Genomic DNA, 17917 nt, shown 5'->3' on the forward strand with positions numbered 1-17917 from the left:
TCTTCCAGACCTTAATCATTTTTGTTTCCCTTCTCTGTACCTTTTCTAATTCTAATCATCTTTTGTGAGATGGGGCAATCAGAACTTCACGCAGTATTCAGGATGTCAGAATGCTACTATATAAATCCAATGTACATTATCTATCCCTTTCCTAATGGCTCCTAACATTCTGTTAGCGTTTTTGACTGTGGCTGCATATCGAGCAGATGTTTTCACTGAATTATCCACAATAACTCCAAGATCTTTCTTGAGTGGTAACAGCGAGTTGTGGCCCTCGGAGTATAGCTACAAAGCACAATTTTATGAAGCACCACAACATGATTCACGAGTTCTGGCTCAAATATTTTAAGTGGTATTGAAGTGGCACAAGGGATAAATGCTACAGCGACCTGTATCCAACTTCACGACAGAATGCAGCTAAAGAAGCCCCACAACAAAGAATTAGAAATACACACTGGGCCCTCCCAGCAATCTCTCATACAATGTCAGGCCCCACTTTGCATTTATAGAGCGCCTCTCAGTTGGAAGGATCCTGATACTTAGTCCTGCCGTGAGTGCAGGGGACTGGACTAGATGACCTCTCGAGGTCCCTTCCAGTCCTACGATTCTATGAAGCAATTTACACACACTCACCACTGAAATTCAGCCATCTTTGGGTTAGGAGGATTGACCAAACCTGCAGATCAGTTGAGGAAATGTTGACCTCAGAGCCTAGAGCAAATCCTCACTTGTGTGCACGTGCCATAGAATCTTTCCTGTCCATACAGAAGAGACAGGATCTCATTGTAATCCTTTTGCTCCAGCCCCCTGCTGCACTAAAATAGATGAACTCTTATGTACCATGGAAGGCTGAAGGGCTTCGTAAAGCCTTGCTGGGATATGAACCTGTGGCTCCAGAGAGTCTAGTAGGCATGCAGTGGGCATAGGTATGCATGGTGTCTTACAAACATGCAATAGGTGGAGCTTATGATGCCTTGAATAGCTTACTAAGTAAGTTAGAGGGGTAAGAAATGCAAATGACTATTGACTGCAGGGAAGGAAGAAGAAACAAGACCGAACAAGGGGAAAGAAGAATTCATGCTAGGAAGAGTATAGCTCCCTGGAAAGCAGATCCTTTAATTCAGCCTAGAGGCTTCAGTCCTGATGCTTAGAGTACCAAGCCAAATCTTTTTAGTCTTCCAGCATTGTTATAATGCAAAATGCAGCCTTCATCTTGGTGAGGTTGCTTTGTCTGCTATACCCCCCACCTGTTACGCTACGTCCAGTTCTTGGAAAAACTTCTTGGCAAAGGTTGATGCTCTTATTACTGGCACATGCCAACATCTCACATTGATCGTGGTACTGGTACAGTAAAAATTATTTGATTTCCTGGCATATCTTTTCTATGTCATGGAACTTCTGTAAAACCCAGGGGATAACATGTAGCAGATCGCTTTAAAATATTTAATTCTAGAGTGACTATAGTTTTTAAAGGACATTTGTGTTTTGGTGTCTGTCCTGTTTGATTGTGGGTCTAACTTATGGCTGCCAACCATCTTTTATAACTTCAGTTCTTGCACAAGAAAAAGCATGAAACGTTGTCACTGACCTCTGACTCATTTGTTGATTCTGTTATGTTGTGATCAACATAGGATATTTGTCTACTGGACTGAAAACACAACTCCTTTTAGATAGGTTATCTAAAGCCCTCAGTGTTAACAAGTATTGGTCATTTCTAATTTGGATCTCATTTGAGCCAGTGACATAAGTTAGGGTCAATGGCTTTGTATTCTGTTTGCAATGAGCTAATCATCTTCCCCTGGCCCCTGCCCAGATTCTAAATAAATGGTTTTCACGATCCCCTGGCCTCCAATATTAACACAGAGCTGGAAAGTAAGTCTTCTTTTGGGAAGAGTTATCCAAGGCTTACTTCTCTGAAGGTCTATGTTTGAGGCCAAAGAACTGAGCGATGACTTATGCCGATGACTGTCACAAGCAGGCTTCAGGGCATCATGACCACACTGCCGGTCTTTTCTGCCAGAAGGAAAGATGATCCCCAAAGCTTTTATCTGTGCTAACATGGGGGTTATGGGATGGAAAAGGTTGAAACATTTAGCTAGCTAAAGGCACATGTCAAACAGGATCTCACATTAACAGGAGTTCTAAAACCCCTCTGACTGCAATAAGAATGTTTTCTGTATATCTGCAGGGCACAAATGATAGAACAAACTACTCCTCTTCTGCTTGGTGCTGATGCTATGATCCTAAATAGTCAGCCTATAAATGTCACATGAAACAGCACAGTTTCAAAGCCACTAGCAAAAATCTTGTCCAGCGGCCTCAAAAGGCACTTGGATACCCCAATGTTGAGTGCAATATAAGAACCTGAATACAAATGAAGAGAATAGAGAATCTGGAGCAACAAAGCCATAAAAAAAGGAGTTGATCAGAAAATCATTAAGGTAGTGCTTAACAAAGCCCAGGTCTTACTCCCTTCTCTGAGGAACGGGTTCAAAAGCTTAACATGTGCAGTTTTGAAAACAGAAGGTCAAGGAGGAATTTAATTACTGTACACAAATACCTGAGTGGGAACACTCTCATTTTACGGGAAAAGGAGATATGTGCTGCACTTAAGGAAGGAGAGATTCCAGTTGAACTGGAGTTGTCAAGCAAAGGGGGAATGAGGGGATGGTGCTAGGAACAGTTACAAGTGGAATAATTCAAGTTACTAATATAAATGGATTTAAAAAAGAATGTTCTGGTTCTATCTGCTTAAGAGGGGGATATTCTGTCTAAAGATAGACTGGTATTGAAGGACTCCTGGTTTTTATGTTCTACCTTTTTGTATTTCTGTATGACATAAGAATGGCCACACTGGGTCAGACCAAAGGTCCAGCTAGCTCAGTATCCTGTCTTCCGACAGTAGCCAATACCAGGTGTTTCAGAGGGAATGAACAGAGCAGGTAATCATCAAGTGATCCATTCCCTGTTGTGCAGTCTCAGCTTCTGGCAAACAGAGGCTAGGGACACCATCCCTGTCCATCCCGGCTAACAGCCATTGGTGGACCTATCCTCCGTGAACTTATCTAGTTCTTTTTTGAATCCTGTTATGGTCTTGGCCTTCACAACATCCTCTGACAAAGAGGTCCACAGGTTGACTGTGCGTTGTGTGAAGAAATACTTCCTTCTGTTTGTTTTAAACCTGCTGCCTATTAATTTCATTTGGTGACCCCTAGTTCTTCTTTGAGTGCTTGTTCACATTGATTCCAATCAGGTGTGTGTGCACGCTGCATACACGGTCATCAGAAACTTTTTCCCTTAGCAGCTCTGGTCTGGTCAGCTGGGAAGCCCCCTTCATGGTGCTCAATATATGACCCTGACGACCTGACCCCCCTTCAATTCCTTCTTACCGTCCATGGCCGCCATTGGAACTGTGACTCGCTTGCTTTGCAAGTGTTCCCTTAGTGTTGTCACCTAGTTCTTCTTCTTGTTTTGTAGTTGTTAGTTAGTATAGGTGTTTGTGAGCGGGATCTTTCCCTATCCCCGACCCCTCTTTGGGCTCCGGGGCATCCCGCGAGCCCAAGGCTTTAAGTCTTGCAGCGCATGCCACAAGCCCATGCCAAATAGTGACCCCCACGGCTCTTGCCTGAGGTGTCTAGGGGAGGCGCATCAGACCGAGCGCTGCCAAATCGGCAGGGCTTTTAAACCTAGGACGAAAAAGGTGCAGGATTTCAGTTTGAAGCAGCTGCTCATAGAATCCGCACTTTATTCAGCAGCTTCGGACCGCCAAGGCTCAGGCCTGAGCGTGTTGGTGCGGAGCGCTCTGGCATCGGTTTGCAATTCGGGACTGAGGAAGGACTCTAGTACGAGAGACCCTCGGCACCGGTGATCCCTGGCACCTCAACAAGGAGCACTCTTCAGAGTCTGATGCCAACTTGTATTATTCGAGGTGCAGTCGGCACAGGTCGGGCAGGCGCCAAAGGCATGTGCATGCGGCCTGGCAGCCACAGAGACAACCCCCTATGCAATGGTCCTTTTGGACCACCTGGGCTTACCAGTCACCCTTACATGCTGCCCTTCCCAGTCACCTAGAGATAGACCTGCCCTTTGGGGAGCTGAAACTGCCCTCTCCAAGTTGCCCCCTTAGACTGCAGAGGTGGGGCCGGAACCAGCTCAGGACCTGCCAAGAGTCCACGAGACAGCCACCCCTGCAGAGCCTCTTTCTTGAGTGGTAACAGGTAATTTAGACCTCCCTCATTTTATATGTATAGTTGGGATTGTTTTCCAATGTGCATTACTTTGCATTTATCAGCATTTAATTTCATCTGCCATTTTGTTGCCCAGTCACCCAGTTTTGAGAGATCCTTTTGTAGCTCTTCACAGTCTGCCTGAGACTTAACTATCTTGAGTAGTTTTGTATCATCTACAAATTTTGTCATCTCACGGTTTACCCCCTTTTCCAGATCATTTATGAATATGTTGATTAGGACTGATCCCAGTACAGACCCCTGGGGGACACCAGTATTAACCTCTCTTCATTCTGAAAACTGACTATTTATTCCTACACTTTGTTTCCTATCTTTTAAGCAGTTACCGATCCATGAGAGGACCTTCCCTCTTATCCCATGACAGCTTACTTTAATTAAGAGCCTTTGGTGAGAGACCTTGTCAAAGGCTTTCTGAAAATCTAAAGAAGTGCATCTGAAGAAGTGGGTTTTTTATCCTTGAAAGCTTATGCCCAAATAAATCTATTAGTCTTTATGATGCCACCAGACTCCTTGTTGTTTTTGAAAATCTAAGTACACTATATCCACTGGATCCCCCTTGTCCACATGCTTGTTGACCCCCCTCAAAGAATTCTAGTAGATTGATGAGGCATGATTTTCTTTTACAAAAACCATGTTGACTCATCCCCAACAAATTATGTTCATCTATGTGTCTGACAATTTTTTTCTATACTATATTTTCAACCAGTTTTCCTGGTACTGAAGTCAGGCTTACAGGCCTGTAATTGCTGGGATCACCTCTGGAGCCCGTTTTAAAAATTGGCATCACATTAGCTATCCTCCAGTCATTTGGTACACAAGCTGATTTAAATGACAGGTTACAGACTACTATTAGTAGTTCTTCAATTTCACATCTGAGTTCCTTCAGAACTCTTGGGTGAATACCATCTGGTCCTGGGGACTTATCACTGTTTGTTTATCAATTTGTTCCAAACCCTGCTCAAATGACACCTCAATCTGGGCCAATTCCTCAGATCTGTCACCTAAAAAAGAATGGCTCAGGTTTGGGAATCTCCCTCACATCCTCAGCCATGAAGACTGATGCAAAGAATTCATTTAGTTTCTCTGCAATGGCCTTATCGTCCTTGAGTGCTCCTTTAGCATTTCCATCGTCCAGTGGCCCCACTGGCTGTTTAGCAGGCTTCCTGTTTCTGATGTACTTAAAAAGTTTTTTTGCAATGACTTTTTGAGTCTTTGGCTCGCTGTTCAAGTTCTTTTTTGGCCTTCCTAATTATATTTTTATACTTAATTTGCCAGCTTTTATGCTGCTTTCTATTTTCCTCACTATGATTTTACTTCCACTTTTCAAAGGATGCCTTTTTGCCTCTCACTGCTTCTTTTACTTGGATGTTTAGCTTTTTTGGTTCTCTTACTATGTTTTTTTTTAATTTGGGGTAAACATTTAGGCTGAGCTCTATTATGGTGTCTTTAAAAAAATTCCATGCAGCTTGCAGGGATTTCACTTGTAGCACTGTACCTTTTAATTTCTGTTTAACTAACCTCCTCATTTTTGTGACCTATGGCAAGCCACTTGAACTCTGTGTTTTATTTTATCTTGCTATCTATCACTAACGCTACTTAAGGGTTGCTTTGCTCCTGCCAAGGGGACTGAATTCTCCATTGCAATGCATTATGCTGGCTTTGCCATAGGTATTGAGGCAAGGCAAATTGATTTAAGTGATCCTCGTGGTACATGGAAAACTAACCATATGGCATTACCTGCAGCTGCCCTCTCTGCACTTACAATCAGTGATTGCACGAGCTGTTGGGTAGTTTTATAGCATCTGCTGTATCCATGTTTTTGGCTCAGTTGTATTTCCATTCAAAACAGCCCTCTTCTGTAAGGCAAGCTTCTTTAACTCATTCTTGCCAGCTGTCATCAGTAGAGCTTCACTCTGTATATACTGTCCCTGTACACCACTCCGTGTTCACTGAAACCTCTTCTGTAGCCAAATCAACCAGCGTATCTCACCCTCTAGTGCACGTACTCATTTATTCTTGTGCCAGGAGTATTTAGGTTGAGTATTAGGAAATACTTCCCTCTGGTGATCCCATCTATTGCAGAATTTGTTTCCAAAGGGAAGTGGTGGAAGATTTTTAAGGCACTGGACCAAGTTTATCACTGGTATAACACCACTGACTAAGCCTGTAGCCACAGACCAATAAAGGCATTACTTTCTACTGGAGTTCACTTATTAAACTCAAGGGATAATGGTTTGCTTTGCTTTCTAAAAACCTCCAATCTGAGTCAAATCCATCCCTGGTGTAATTCCGTTCAAGATGCATGAATTTGTCCCCGTATGTTTCATTATTTCCTTGTGAAATTAATTTTCCTACTCTGCTGAGGTGTTTGTATTTTTGTCTCACCATCATGTGCAACGGTTGTGCAAGGAGGCCGCATTCAATTTGGATCTGTGTGCCAATTTTCAGATCTGACTAAGTATAACCATTAGGCCAAATTATTATTATTTATTATTTGTATTTGCATACAGCCTAGAAGCCCTAGTCATGGGCTTCCTTGCTGTAATTCCACTGAGTTCACTGGCAATCTGACAACTCCATTGAGCATGCCAGGGATGAATGTGGCTTTTAGATGGGAATTTGTAGAAAATAGAACAAACTTATTGTCCCTTTGGTTAAATACGTGATCTCCAGTGGTGAATAATGTCATTAGCATGTGGATTTATTTTTCAGGCACTTTTTCAGCTTCACAGCATAATATTTTTTGCCTACAACAATCAAACCTAACTGGGGGGGACACCCTCCCCCCCCCAAAAAAAGAGAGTTTTTGAGGGGTCTGAAAGACACCAAGAAAGGAAACAGTAGGAAGACTAATTCCATATAAGGGAATCCCAGATATTTATGCCCATATAACATTTGCATAAAACCAATTATATCGTCCAGAAATAAAAATAGATTTAATATATGTTCCTTTTTTGAGGGAAGTGAGATTCTTTAGATATCCTTAATGTAAATATCATTCAGGTATCCCCACCTCAGCAAGGTGACACCTACCACCTGGCCAAGAGTTATAGCTAGACACAAGCTGTTTCATTGCATGCTACTGACTTTACAACAATTAGGTCTGGCTCATGGAGGGAAAGGATCCAGCTCTGTGATGTATTCTAGAATGAAAGTAGCCAGGAGAAAGTTCCAGGGGAGGTATGCTGCTCTAACATTCCCCGCCACTACACTACAGAGCCCGAGGAGGCACAATCTCAGAGGCATGGTGGTTAATTGTCTGAAGGCCTGATTCTACCGCCCATACTCATGTGAGTAACACTTTACTCTATGCATTGCCATGTAGTTCCATTGATTTCGATAGGAGAGTAAGGGCCTGAGTCAACCTTAATGTGGTCCCGAATGCTTAATGCAAAATTCAAGCCAATTTCTTATTAAATTCTTTGTCTTTCTAATTTGAATTACATTAAGTTTTGGCCTTTGCTTTTAAGCAGATGGAGGCTCATCATTTACTTGTGCAGTCCCTTTTGTACCACTGTTATCTGTTTGGTGCAAAAAGAATTTGCATTACTATTAAAGCAGATCAGAAGACTTCCTTTGCGCGCACACTGAAAATAACCTCTTTTCAAATTTCACCTTGGGAAAATACAATCCTTTGCAAATGGTCTGCAAGATGATCGTGTTCATGGGACTATTTATGTATTTGCCATGGGGAAGCATCCTATTAATGACAGGACTTATTGATACAATTTTAATATTGGGGGTAAGGGGATATTGGTGGGTGCCCTTTAATGTTCCTTAAAAGGTCACTATTTAAAAAAAACACCCCCCCCCCGAGTTTACATGAGCTATAAAAGGTACTAGGATGACAAACAGTGAGGAAGGTGATCAATTAAGACATTAAGCATTTTGCAACACACGGACGCATCTGCATTTTAGCCTAATAATAAGGCCATCAGCTCATTTTCAGGGGGCTATTGCCTACTTCAACTCAATCCTGAGATCAAAGGGAAAATGTCTGCTTGCATTTTCTAATCAGAAAAGGGATGCTAATTTCGACTCCTTAATGTGTGGTGGTGAGAGACTCCTTCAATTAACTGAATTCTATAGCGCGGAGGGAAAAAAAGGATACAAAGGGAGACAGGCTAGAAAGGCAGAAGTTCTCATTAAATCAAAAGGTCCAGTATTCATTATCTCTAGCATCTGGGGCTAAGCACTAAACATGGAGATCATCAAAGAGGATTTAATGGGTTAAATTGAGAATATACTCTAATTAAAATATTAGATACACATAAATAGCTCTTTGATATTCATCTAAAAGTTCAATTAAAAATAGGTGCTTCGGGTTTGTATTAAAGGGGGATTATCACTTTAAAGCAGAGGCAACAAGTTTATGGCCTTCTCCAGAAATGCTTCAAAGTGTTACCATTTTATTTAAAAAATATAAGTAGGATAACAATTATAACTGGCCTGGTACGGAACTGTCTGTGTAACGTGAATCCTGAGGCTAAACAGAGCTGAAGGGCCAAGAGGTAAGAGAGAGCAAATCCAAAATCCAAGAAGGGATAATTTTGTCCTGGATCCACTGAAAGCTGCAAAACGGTTGCCCTGCTGCTGTACTTACTGCACGTAAGCTGAACCAAACCTCTATGCAGAGAATTTTCTCGTGCAAGTTTCCAGTGCTTCCATAATATTTATGGTAAATAGACCAAAATGATTGTAAGTCTCCCTGTTTTAAGGTAATCGTTCAGCAAAGCATTTAAGCACATGCTTAAGCACTTCGTTGAATCCAGGCCCAAGTAATCAAGGCCTCGTTTCAAATCGAGGGGAAGCAACCTTTCCAATGACATACGGCACTGATGCTTAACTCCTTGTCAATTCTAGGAGCCATTTGTTTCCTAGTGTTTGAGATCATGGATTGATTTCAATAATTTAGAGTGGGATTCAAAGCCCACAGACATCAACTGGAGTCTTTCAGTGGCCTGTCTTTATAAAGCAAAATGATCTTCCTGCTAACTTGTGACATTACCTTCAACTCCTAGCAGGAGTTTGCATCCAACTATCCAAAAGTCCAGAATTAGCCCATTATAAGACTAAAAATATTTCTTGGAACTCATTTCCATATTTACCTTTTACAGAAAACTCAGTGCAGGCACAGAGACTTAAGCTTTTCACGTTCACTCTCTCCGCTGTATTCCCCAATTAACCCTTCCACTGTACACCTTCTTCAGCAAGACCAAACTTTGCTCAGGCCAGAGGATTCCATGGACCTCGGCTCCCACACATACAGTATAATCATTTTGATTAGATACAGCTATTGTTAATGACTTGCCTTAATTACAACTTGTTTTCTTTTAAAGTGAACTCGCACATTTGTTTTCAAGGAGATTTAACTGCACAGAAAGGTTTGAACGGGTAGTAACTAGGCAGTTTGGGACTAGTAGGATCCAAAGAAACTTTAGATACTGGTCAAAATTTCAAATCCGGATGAATTTTGGATTTTTTTGTTGGTTTTGTTTTTGCTTCTCAAACTTGTCAGGAAAATTCTCCTTTGCCCTGAGAGTAAATCAGGGAATTTTCAGGCCAAATATTCATGGTTAAATATATTGGGGGTGGGGCTTATGATGGAACCTAGATGCAATCATAACTATGGAGCCAGGACCATGATTCTATATCTATTATGCAGACAACGTAGGGTGAGCAGACAAAGTGTGAAAAATTGGAACAGGGGGTGGGGGGTAATAGGAGCCTATATAAGAAAAAGCCCCAAATATCGGGACTGTCCCTATAAAATTGCAAAAAGAAAAGGAGTACTTGTGGCACCTTAGAGACTAACCAATTTATTAATAAACTAATAAATTGGTTAGTCTCTAAGGTGCCACAAGTACTCCTTTTCTTTTTGCGAATACAGACTAACACGGCTGTTACTCTGAAACCTATAAAATTGGGACATCTGGTCACCCTAAGACAACATATGATGAAAACAAACCCAAGAGTCAACAAGAACCTGCAGAAATTGCCTATTTTAAAAAGATTTTTAGTATGTGTTCTCCAAAACTCCTTTTCTGTGCGTTTCCTTATCACATTTCATCTGTGGATTTAATTCTTCATTTACCAAGTTAAAGAAACAGAACCATCATAAGAATCACATCTGTTTATTATCTTACACTTAATCTGTTAAAGGCTGTTTCCTATCAAAAGTGTAGTTCTTGATTATCCTCAGTGTTCTGCTCAGTTTCTCAGTGTATCTTCAACCTACTCCTATCTAATAACAGATTGTCTAGCTGAAGAGCCATTACTTGTCTGCATTTTCTTGCCCTAAATGAGGCTCTAAACTCTTGGGCTTGCTGTGATGTTGTGACAATGAATCACTAACCAATAATGAAGCAACAATTGCATAATTAATTATTGTATCCCTATTGATGGCCTGTGTTTGGTTCATGTTTTACTTTCTTCATTATTGGGAGTATTTTAGTTTGGCTTCGTTCCTGGATAACCTGCCAACAGCTTCCTCTTTGTTTTAAAGAAAGAGAAAATGTTGTAGATGTTAAGGTAATACAATGAGGTTGATGTCTTCCCCCCCCCCTTTTTTTTTAATTTAAGATGTGCCAGATTTAATTTAAAAGTAAACTGGTACAAGTATTTAAATTAAAAACTTGTTAAGGTCCCAAACCTGTAAGATTGTCTGTCTAAAAATGAGAGATTATTACATTATATAAAACATGTAAAAATCAGCTCTGGCTTAACTGCTGGGACTGGTTCAGAATTCTGTCTTTTCCTTACAGGAACTGATAACAGTTTCCTTTTCCATCATTCTGACCACATCTTTCCCTCCTTATATCTCATAACTAGTTTATTTTTATTATGTAGCATATAAGGACTCCAAAGAGATCAGACCCCACTGTACATGTATTTTGGGTATATATACACTGCAGCTGGGACTGTGCTTCCCAGCTCAAACAAGACAGGCACAGTCTAGCTTTGCTTGAGCTAGTGCACTAAAAATAGCAGGATAGCTGGGAACAGGCAGCAGCTTGGGCTAGCTATCTGAATACATACCCAGGGGATTGGGGTGGGGGAAGCAGGGGCTGTACCCATGTATAGAGAGGTGAAGTGACTTGTTCAAGATCACACAGCAGGTCCAGGGCAGAACTGGAAACAGAAATCAAGTAACCAACCCTAGTCCAGTGCCCTGGCCATGGGACGATGCTGAATCTGGCTTCTTTTCTTTTATCGCATGCAGTTCAAGCTCTCTGTCCTCACCTTCAAAAGTCTTCACAATTTTGCCTTGCTCTACATCTCAGCTCTCTTTCCTGCTACTCACTCTGTGCTCCTACAAATCCTCTCAGTTGTTTCCTTTGTCACCTTCTCCCACTCTCAGCTTTATGGCTGTATTCATGCCACTGCTATATTTGGAACGGCTTCCCCTTCCTGGGTCATGACTGAAAGCCCATAGAAGGCAGAGAGAGTGTTTCCATTGAGTTCAGGGGGGCTTTGGATCCAACTGCTGATGTATCAAGGCCAACTGCTCTCTCTTCCTTCTCTGTAAGTGAAGCCTCCTGTGCAGATCTTCCTCTGCCCTCTTGGGTGTCTCTTATTTTACCATTGTATCGTACTTGTCTGTCTACTAAAACCAGCTGGAAGCTGCTTTGGAGCAGGGTCTAAGGCTTATGTGTTTCGACGTACCATATACACATAAGGTACTCTTTAACCAAATACTGCTGTTAACCCTCTAACGCCTGTCGACCCCCAGTCATGGAAACCTGGGCCATAGCTAAAATATTTTATCATTAATTCATGTCTCTTGGGTCAATGGCTCAGTGAGCATTATGGAAATGTTCCTGTTTTCATTTCAGTTCAAGTTATATTAAGAGAAAAGCAATTACGATAGATACACACACACACACACAGAGTCACTGAGACTGTTTTTAGATTTGATGGAAATACTTTTAAAGGTTCATTATGTAAAATATAAAAAATGTTTTTGTAAGTAGCTGTAGGTTTATTTCACAGCATAAAAAGAATGAGCATTTTGGGAAAGACTAATAGGACACACAGATCTAGATTCACACATGTTTAGGCATCAAAGTCCCAGGTTTAGGTTCCACTACAATTCACAAAACTCCTGCTGAACCCTGCAGGCACCTAAATTCACTCCCTACTCTTTCTGGATAAACTGCTCAGAAAGAAGCAGCAGCTTAATCAGGATATTCCAAGGAAGGAAACAATAGAATAAAAAGAAGCACAATTCTAAAATAAAGATTACATTTAAAAAATAATTTGGCTATAATAATATTGGACTAAAATATGGGCAATTGATCTGAAAATATTTCACCTTTTGAAATCAATGTTTTTGATGGTAGAGGCTCTTATTTAAGTAGTGGAGTCCTGAAATACTGTATCTGGGAAACCTAAGTAATTTAATGCACCACATAAACAGTTCAGATATTGTCTACCCTCTACAGCTCCCTAATAATTTCAAATTTATTATAAAATGTGAAGGGTTTTGAAAGCAGCCACAACTTGCTTCTCTATTTCATGTCTGTTTTGCAGACTTTTCAGTGAAGAAATCTGAGGTAAATTCTGTGCTTTTAAACTATGTGCTAGAGTTCTTTCCTCTTTTGGTTCTTCATCTGATTGTTTTGCTGAGAAAGGTTTTGGTTTAGGAATCTTCTTAGCATATTCCAGAGCCTAAAAATATAAAGATTGAAATTGACAATAAAATCAGAACAACAATTTTAAAATGGCAGGAGAACATAAGAATTTTCATACTAGATCAGATTAAGAGTGTAATAATTCCATATATTGTAGTGACTAGTACCAGATGCTTTAGAGGAAGGTGCAAGAAACTCTGCAGTTATCGAATAATCTGCCCCAAGGAAAATTGCTTCCTGACCATCATTAGTTAGAGGTTGTCTTTATGCCCTGAAGCATGCAGGTTTATATCCCTTCCAAAACTTTTTAATAACAAAAATAGTATTATAATTTTGTATATTCTCACATGCCTTATAAATATCAAATCTGTTTTTCATTCCTGTTAAGCTCTTGATCTGAATGATATCTCGTGACAGTGAGTTCCATAGCCCCAGAAAACAGAGATTTGTTCTATAATAGACCCCCCCGTTGTTCCCCAAAAATTACATTACAAAAGACCTAAAATGATAAATAAGACGCTGAGATACTCTTGAAGACTTTCAAATCAAAGCTTAGACTAACTTTAATGGAGTCCCTTGGAAATTTCATTTCTGGTTAGTTTGAAGGCTGATAAATTTCTTGACAAGAGAAGGAATACAATGAGGATTGTACAAAAATAATTAATAGGTAACTGACCTTGAGCAACTTTCTGTATTAGGAGTGTCTGGGATTGTTTTAAAAGACAATAAAAACGGCAGTGGGAGACCCTCTATCTTTTGGCATCTAACCCAAAATTGTTCTAGGAGTTAACTTCCATGGTTCTCTGAGGCCCATGGACAAGCCCTCTCCCTCTCACTCTAATGAGAGTTCTAGCCCCATCTAATGAGATGCTTTCTAGTCTGACCTTATGTCTTGATAATGATGACTTGATCTGAGGTTTTGCTGGCGGTTTCTGCACAGTAGCAACATTCTTCATGTTGTGCTCCTTAACTTGCTTTGCATATTCCTTTTGCTTATTTAACTTTTCTGTCTGGCAAATGAAAAATGTAATGGTTATTTAAAGTTTTGAGGGACCAGTTAATAGACCCCTTTACTGCCGGACCTTCCCATTTACGCCTGTGAGGCTGTTTAAAATAGATATGCCACTAATCATTGCTCAGCAAGGTCGTCTTAAAAATCTAATTTTTCAAGGTTAGATAACTATAATTCTTTATTTTCTTTATTTAACCCATTTTCTGTCTCTGTTTCCAACCATTTGTTACTCTCAGGCTCAGCAAGGTATTTTAGTTTGCCCCAGTCAGGAGCTGGTGTCAACATTCAATTTTTTTCCCCCATTGCAATTTAATAACACTTTATGGGAGTGACAAGCTATATAAGTGTTGCCAAAGTGTTAAAAAGAGACAGAACCCTCTGCTGTATGGAGGAAGGCCATTTTGTAGCAATGCATCTCTCTCTCTATTGATATAGATTTGAGATGACCAATCTATCTCATTTACTGCAAGGCTGAAGAAATCACTGTAGCTTTTAAATTGCTCCAAAGGGCTGATGATTTTATCGTTTTAGCTATGCAATGCTCTGTGAAGGACACTATATAAATATAAAGAGTTATCTTATCAGTGAGGTTCAAGAGTACATGGGATATATTCTACAGCTCTTGAGATGTACAACTGCTTAATCTAACCAGTAAAGTCACTGGCAGTGAAGAGGTCAAATGATATTTTTCATTCAGAACTTTTTTCTGACAATCATCTCCTCTTTGGCACAGTAAGATCAGAGGTTTGCTTAACAGTGAGTGATGTGCATTCAGCTACTTCCCTGTTGCACTTACTCTACTGTATTTGCTTTCATTTTCTCTTCCAAGGTTCAAGGAGACTGTCTTCTGCACATGAATGACAGTGCAGCTCAATCATGTTAAAGTCATTCATGTACACTTCAACTACCACAGGGAGAACAAAGTAGTTTGGACTTGCCTTCAGCTGGATACTCACCTGCTGAAAATTCCTTTAATGGATACCTGCTTCTGGGAACTACAAAACTAGAGGGATGAGTCTATCAAAGATACAATTGTCTCTCCTTCTATTCGCAAAAAGAAAAGGAGTACTTGTGGCACCTTAGAGACTAACCAATTTATTTGAGCATGAGCTTTCGTGAGCTACAGAGTGAGCTGTAGCTCACGAAAGCTCATGCTCAAATAAATTGGTTAGTCTCTAAGGTGCCACAAGTACTCCTTTTCTTTTTGTGAATACAGACTAACACGGCTGTTACTCTGAAACCTCTCCTTCTATTATACACTTCTCCCTTTTTATGTGCATGCATGAGTTTTCTGGACAGATATCCATGATATCAAAGGAAATCTGGACTCTTAATGTTGGTAGTGAACAAGTCTTAGCACACTGGGGAATATCCAGAGGACCGGAAGAACGCTTGTGTTGTGCCAATATTTTTTTAAAAAGGTAAATTAGATGACCTTGGTAATGGTAGGCTGTCAGTCAGATATAGATCCTCGACAATGTAATGGAACGGCTGATATGGGACTCTAATAAAGAGTTTAGATGGATAATATAATTAATGCTACTCAGCACAGGCTTATGGAAAATAGATCATCTCAAACTGACTTGATTTTTTTTTATGAGACTGCAAATTGGGCTGATAAAAGCGTGTGATGGGGTGTAATTCCATCATCTGTAAAGCAAGGGAAAGAACCCCAAATAGAAGACAGGTCTCTCTCATGGAGAGAAGCCCTGGGATATGGTTTAATAGACAGGAAATAGAGAAACAAACTACCTTAGCAGTTCAGGCTCCTGCTGGGGGAGCCCTGAGGTAGAGTCAACAAGAGAACTACAGTGAAGCCCAAGAGGGGTGGAAGGGCTGTTAGTTTGAAGATTTGTCTGGACTTTTATTTGGACTTGCTCTTGCAGCCCTCGAAAGGGTTTAGACATTTTTGTGACTTAGGCTATGTCTACACTACCGCGGTATGTCGACCTACACTATGCAACTCCAGCTACGTAAATAACGTAGCTGGAGTCGATGTACCTTAGGTCAAGTTACTGTGGGGTCTATGCCATGTGGGGGGGGGTCAATGGGAGAAAATCTCCTGTCGACTTACCTTACTCTACCCCTGACGAGAAGAGTACAGGGATTGACTGGAGAGTGATCTGCAGTCGATTTGGCGGGTCTTTACTTGACCCGCTAAATTGACCACCGGTGGCTCAATCTCAGAGCGGCGATGCCAGTTGTAGAGTAGACCTGCCCTTGGTTGGAGGGTCAAGCCACAGAACACCCAGAGGGGAGTCAGAAGAAGACACAGACTGAGAAAGCTGCAGGTCCAAAGGAGAGCCCAGGTGGGGGAGACCGACAAAGACCCCATGCAACTCTGCTACCAGAGACACCGGGGCGCCCACGAGGTAAGGATGTGCTACTACAATACAGTGTTGATGTAATAAATGTAGATGTCTTGGTACCATGAGAAGTTTTGATTAAGAAACTAGAATGATACAAAATCAATGGCACCTACTGAAGTGGGGTTAGGTCTCAACCTACTGAAGTGGGGTTAGCTCTCTGATGATTCTCTATTTTACAATTAATTGGATGATTTCTGATGGGGTCCCTCAGAGATCTGTTCTTGGTTCTATGCTATTTAATATTTTTATAATGACTTGGAAGAAAACAGTCATTACTGATAAAGTTTTGAGATGACACAAAGATTGGGGGAGTGGTAAATAATGGAGGATGGGTCGCTGTTATAGAGTGATCTGGATCACTTGCCAAGCTAGGTGCAATCATATGTATTAATATGGCTGAATGAAAGGTCATATCTGGAAACAAAGAATGCAGGCCATATTTACAGGATGGAGGTCTCTATCTTGGGAAGCTGGGGCTCTGAAAAAAGACTTGGGGTTCATGAAAAGGAGTACTTGTGGCACCTTAGAGACTAACCAATTTATTTGAGCATGAGCTTTCGTGTAAAGAGTTGTCACTTTGGATGGGCTATCACCAGCAGGAGAGTGAATTTGTGTGGGGGGGTGGAGGGTGAGAAAACCTGGATTTGTGCTGGAAATGGCCCAACCTGATGATCACTTTAGATAAGCTATTACCAGCAGGACAGTGGGGTGGGAGGAGGTATTGTTTCATATTCTCTGTGTATATATAAAGTCTGCTGCAGTTTCCACGGTATGCATCCGATGAAGTGAGCTGTAGCTCACGAAAGCTCATGCTCAAATAAATTGGTTAGTCTCTAAGGTGCCACAAGTACTCCTTTTCTTTTTGCGAATACAGACTAACACGGCTGTTACTCTGAAACTTGGGGTTCATGGTGGCTCATCAGCTGAAGATCAGCTCCCAGTGCTACGCTGTGGCTGTAAAGGGCTAATGTGATTCTTGGATGTAAAAACAGGGGAATATTGAGTAGGAATATGGAGGTTACATGACATATGTGTTTGGCACTGGTGTAACAGCTGCTGGAATATAGTGTCCAGGTCTGGTATCCACAATTCAAGAAGGCTGTTGAAAAATTTGAGAGAGTTCAGAGAAGAGCCACAAGAATAATTAAAAGATTGGAAAACATGCCTTATAGTTAAGTTTGATAGTAAAGGGCTCTTTAATCTAGCAGACAAAGATATAACAAGCTCTAATGACTGGAAGTTGATCCAATTGTTGAAAGCTAGACAAATTCAGACTAGAAATAAAAAGTATATATTTAAATGAGGGTAATTAACCACTGAAACAACTTATCAATGGTTGTGATGGGTTTTCTAACAGACATATTCTAGGTCAACCACTTGAAGTAAGAATTAATTCAGGGAAATCCTATGGCCTATATTATGCATGACTTTGGACTAGATAATGACAATGGTCCCTTCTGACCTATGAAAATTAGCTGTGGATTTGTGCAAACCAAGTCTCAAAATCTAGCATATATTTATACCTAGTTTTGCAATGAACTGGCTAGTGTGAATGAGTGCTAATGGATGATCAGCTTTGTTCAACTGTATAACAAACTCTATATTGCTAAGGAGAGTCTCCTTTAGCACAGGTGGCTGGAAGTTTGAGTGTTCTAT

At 40.8% G+C, this 17917-nt stretch overlaps 1 protein-coding gene across 6 annotated transcripts in view; it reads right to left on the reverse strand.

Annotated features, from left to right (window-relative positions):
- Positions 1-12170: 12170 nt before the first annotated feature.
- JHY (junctional cadherin complex regulator) overlaps positions 12171-17917 on the reverse strand; it is a 35063-nt gene continuing 29316 nt past the window's right edge. For 3 of the 6 annotated variants that reach the window (XM_073320902.1, XM_073320899.1, XM_073320900.1), the window contains 2 exons: positions 13765-13890; positions 12171-12917 (listed from right to left, as the gene is read on the reverse strand). In XM_073320902.1, the coding sequence (XP_073177003.1) occupies positions 12714-12917; positions 13765-13890 (330 nt within the window). In that variant the 3' untranslated portion in view covers positions 12171-12713. Of the gene's footprint in view, positions 12918-13764; positions 13891-17917 lie in introns of those variants that run through there. The other 3 variants (XM_073320903.1, XR_012155921.1, XR_012155920.1) reach the window with 3 other exon arrangements.

Source organism: Lepidochelys kempii, chromosome 22 (assembly GCF_965140265.1).
Source record: "Lepidochelys kempii isolate rLepKem1 chromosome 22, rLepKem1.hap2, whole genome shotgun sequence".
NCBI classification, from domain to species: domain Eukaryota; kingdom Metazoa; phylum Chordata; order Testudines; family Cheloniidae; genus Lepidochelys; species Lepidochelys kempii.